At 48.2% G+C, this 3,875-nt stretch overlaps 1 protein-coding gene across 2 annotated transcripts in view; it reads left to right on the top strand.

Annotated features, from left to right (window-relative positions):
* dennd1c (DENN domain containing 1C) overlaps positions 1-1,736 on the top strand; it is a 13,215-nt gene extending 11,479 nt beyond the window's left edge. For both annotated transcript variants that reach the window (XM_083693444.1, XM_083693443.1), the window contains exons 21-22: positions 11-218; positions 429-1,736. In XM_083693444.1, the coding sequence (XP_083549570.1) occupies positions 11-218; positions 429-1,538 (1,318 nt within the window). In that variant the 3' untranslated portion in view covers positions 1,539-1,736. The remainder of the gene's footprint in view (positions 1-10; positions 219-428) is intronic.
* Positions 1,737-3,875: the final 2,139 nt, after the last annotated feature.

Below are 3,875 nucleotides of genomic sequence, written 5' to 3'. Positions count from 1 at the left end.
CCTGTACCAGAGCTGCGTCAGGACCCGTGGCTGAGTCGGACCTCCAGGAGGAGGAGGAGGAAGGGGGAGACTCAGTGCTCTGTGACCCAGAGGAGATGGACCTGCTGGGGGAGATCTTTGACACACTCAGCTCCCGGAGTTCTCATGAACGGGGCCTGCTCTACGGGACACGCAGCCTGGACCTGTTCGGACCAGACAGCTCCGATTTCATCAGACAGGTGTGTGTGTATGTGTGTGTGTGTGTGTGGGGGGGGTGGTAACATAAACATATATACACACACACACTCACAGATACTTGTTTAGGGGATGGGCTCACATACATTAAGACATCTATCTTTCTTACACACACACACCACCTTCATCATCATCATCATCATCATCATCTATTTCTTCAATCACCCTTGTCTCCTCTCTTGTGTGTTTTCCAGAGGTGCCTGGCCAACCCCAGCCAGGAGAGTTTGAACGCGTCAGCCAATGGGAGTGGCAGCCTGAGGAGCTGGAACCAGGAGGAGGGGCTCCTGGAGCTGGGGAAGGAGTCTGAACAATTTGAGGACTCTGATTGGTTATGCCAGGGGCATGAGCTATCAGAGGAAGGGACAGAATCGCAGGGAGGGCAAGGGGAGGGGCAAGGGGAGGGGCAAGGGGAGGTGCCAGAGAGAGGGATGAAAGAGAGGAGGAGGAGTGAGGTCGTCCCTGTAGAGGCCGTGGTCCGGTCTGAATGTGGGAGCCATGAGGGGAGAGAGAACCAGGGGGCGATAGCGGTGGAGAAAGGAGGGAGAGAGGATGGGAGAGAGGATGGGAGAGACGGTGGGAGAGAGGATGGGAGAGAGGATGGGGTAAAGCTGCAGATGGAGGCAGAGACAGGGCCTGTTCAAGTGAAGAGGGACGGGGCGAGGGAGGAGCGACACGAAGAGGAGGACCACCAGGAGAAGGAGAGAGGCCCAGAGATCCCAAAGGACTTACCCAGGAACAGAGACTCAAGGCAGGGCACTGAGTCTGGGACTGGGGCTGGATCTGTGGCGGACCCCCGGGGAGAAGGGGACAGAGTCAACCCCAAATCCACTGCTCCTCCTGGGCTTCGGGACGATCCAGCTGCCCCCGCCACAAAGCCCCCTGTGGGTCAGGAAACAAGAGGCGAAGCGGAGAATGAAAAAGAGGAAAAGGAATCCCACCCACCTCGTGTGCTTTCTTATGTAGCAGAGCTCCAGTCTCAGGCCTCCAAGCCAACCCTCCAGGGCAAGGCCCAGACCAGGGGCTCGCCTGAGTCAAGTAAGCCCAGAAACACGTCACGTAGCTGGGACGCTATCCAGAGGGGCTACTCCCACGACTCTAACACCAAAGTCTCGCTGAATAACAGTGCTGTGATGTCAGAGAAGCCCTGTACAGAAGCCTCTGGACCTGCCATAAGCACATCTCTGGTACCTTTCCTTATTCTGACCCCACCTGCAAACGATTTGGTAGAACCGGGGAAACCCACCGAAGGGGAAAACACGCCTCCTGTCAAGGTCTCTGAGCTGAAGAAGAGATTCGAGGCGTGATTGGTGTTCGACATGTTCGAGTAGTGTGTGCCTCGGCCAATGCTTTGCGAGCTAAAGACAGAGACTTGATGTTGATGCTTGCTTTAAGTGACTAATGATTGCAATTCGTTAAGTGACCAGAAGGTGGGGCTGGTGAGACAGGTGAAAGAAATGCAAAGCATAAACTGGTCAATTGTTTATATTCTTAAAGAGGAGTTGAAAAAACATGACTGCGGCTTGATTTATTGATTGAGTGTGTGTGTGTGTGTGTGTGTGTGTGTGTCTCCTTAGTGTAGGAGAGGCTCAGCTCCATCAATTCATTCTCGACTCCCCTACAAAAATGTAGGAATGAAATGATAACAAAAATGTTGAGAAATAATTTATCAGAAACCAAAGCATATATGCAGGGTTTGTGGATGTTACAGTGAAACAAACTTGGGAGACATGTTCTTTGGATGATTTGTAGATGTTCAACTAACTGTCAACAACATCCTAACCTTATTCTAACCTGAAACTTTAACCCAAAACCTAACTTCTACTCTAACCCTAACAAGCTGTTGCAGTCGATAGTTTGAGCTGTCCTATCAAACGAACATGTGACCCAAACTTACACAACATCTAAACACACTAAGGGGCCTTGAGATTTGTGAGTCAAGACTATCTAATGATCTACTGCATTACACAGAGGTTTTTTTTATTATTATTACTGATTGAAATGTTTACACCAAGTGCATTATAATCATGGTGCTTCATATTATTATACATATAAAATACTAAATACTATTTTTTTCCCTTATAAATATAGAAATATTGCTTTGTACAAGTTAAGGTCATTTCTAATATGGCTGTACTGTAATGCAACTGTAACATAAGAATTCATAAATCCCCCATTTCATCAGATCAGTGACCACTTATACCATCCTAAAGCCTGGTGTTCCCAGACAGACAGCAAGCACAGGGAAGCACTCAATCAAACTGACAGCAAAATACGCATACTTGAGAAAACTTGGCATACTGCATTCTGAAAACCTTGAGCAATGCAGTTGCAGTTACAATTCAGCAACACATTCAGAGGATTACAAATATCAGGCACTGGTTGTGTGTGTGTGTGAGTGAGAGTCAGAAAGGAGGTGCTCGGGGGGGGGGGGGGGGGGGAGAGTGGGGGAAAGAGTGTGAGAGAGAGAGAGAGAGTGAGAGAGAGAGAGTGAGAGAGAGGGAGTGTGTGTGTGAGGGAGTGTGTGTGTGAGGGCTGCGTCATATGAGGCGCTCCTCCTTGGGCAGCGGCAGGGGCACGCCGGGCCTCTCTACTCCCCGCGACGCCGTCTGCTTCTGCTCCTCCGAGCTGGGCCGATAGGCTCCCTCCATCCTTCTCTTCTTCCTGATAACACACGCCACCAGGGCCAGGACCAGGCAGAGCAGGGCCACACCCGGGACAAACGCAGACGGCAGCAACGACGGCAACGCTGGCGCCATGACGACGGTCTCTGCTCTCACATCTGGGCCGGCAGGGCAACAGGCACACAGTGAACGGAACGGAAAGTTACCTACAGGTAGAGAGACAGTCATTTCAATAAGGAAGGTTACCTACAGGTAGAGAGACAGCCATTTCAATAAGGAAGGTTACCTACAGGTAGAGAGAGTCATAAGGAAGGTTACCTACAGGTAGAGAGACAGCCATTTCAATAAGGAAGGTTACCTACAGGTAGAGAGACAGCCATTTCAATAAGGAAGGTTACCTACAGGTAGAGAGACAGCCATTTCAATAAGGAAGGTTACCTACAGGTAGAGAGACAGCCATTTCAATAAGGAAGGTTACCTACAGGTAGAGAGACAGCCATTTCAATAAGGAAGGTTACCTACAGGTAGAGAGACAGCCATTTCAATAAGGAAGGTTACCTACAGGTAGAGAGACAGCCATTTCAATAAGGAAGGTTACCTACAGGTAGAGAGACAGCCATTTCAATAGTCCAAAATGGCTTCCTAATTTCTTCACATCATCTCCACTGATTCTGACCTGCACTGATACTGAAGTATTTTCCCCTATTTATTTAATTTGTTATTAATATTTACCATATATGTATCATCAATAATTCAAACAAACAAGACAAAAACAAACAAGTCCTGTGCTTTCTTTTTTTTTGGATGGTTGTTTTACTTGCCTATTTATCTATTCATTAATTTTTGCTTCATTTCTATTTTGAACAGAATGCCTTTTTTATTGTGTTTGAATAAAGAATAAGAATTCCCTGTATGCATCTAGGCTGCTACTAGGCCTTCTGCTTCACAGAAACGCAGTGTCGTCTCGGTCGTTCGTTCGTTTGTTTCTTCACCTTACCAGTAGACGAAGACTTTTTGAGA

This window comes from Argentina silus (assembly GCF_951799395.1).
Source record: "Argentina silus genome assembly, chromosome: 22".
Lineage (NCBI taxonomy): Eukaryota > Metazoa > Chordata > Actinopteri > Argentiniformes > Argentinidae > Argentina > Argentina silus.
This window is presented reverse-complemented; position numbering and strand designations above follow the sequence as displayed.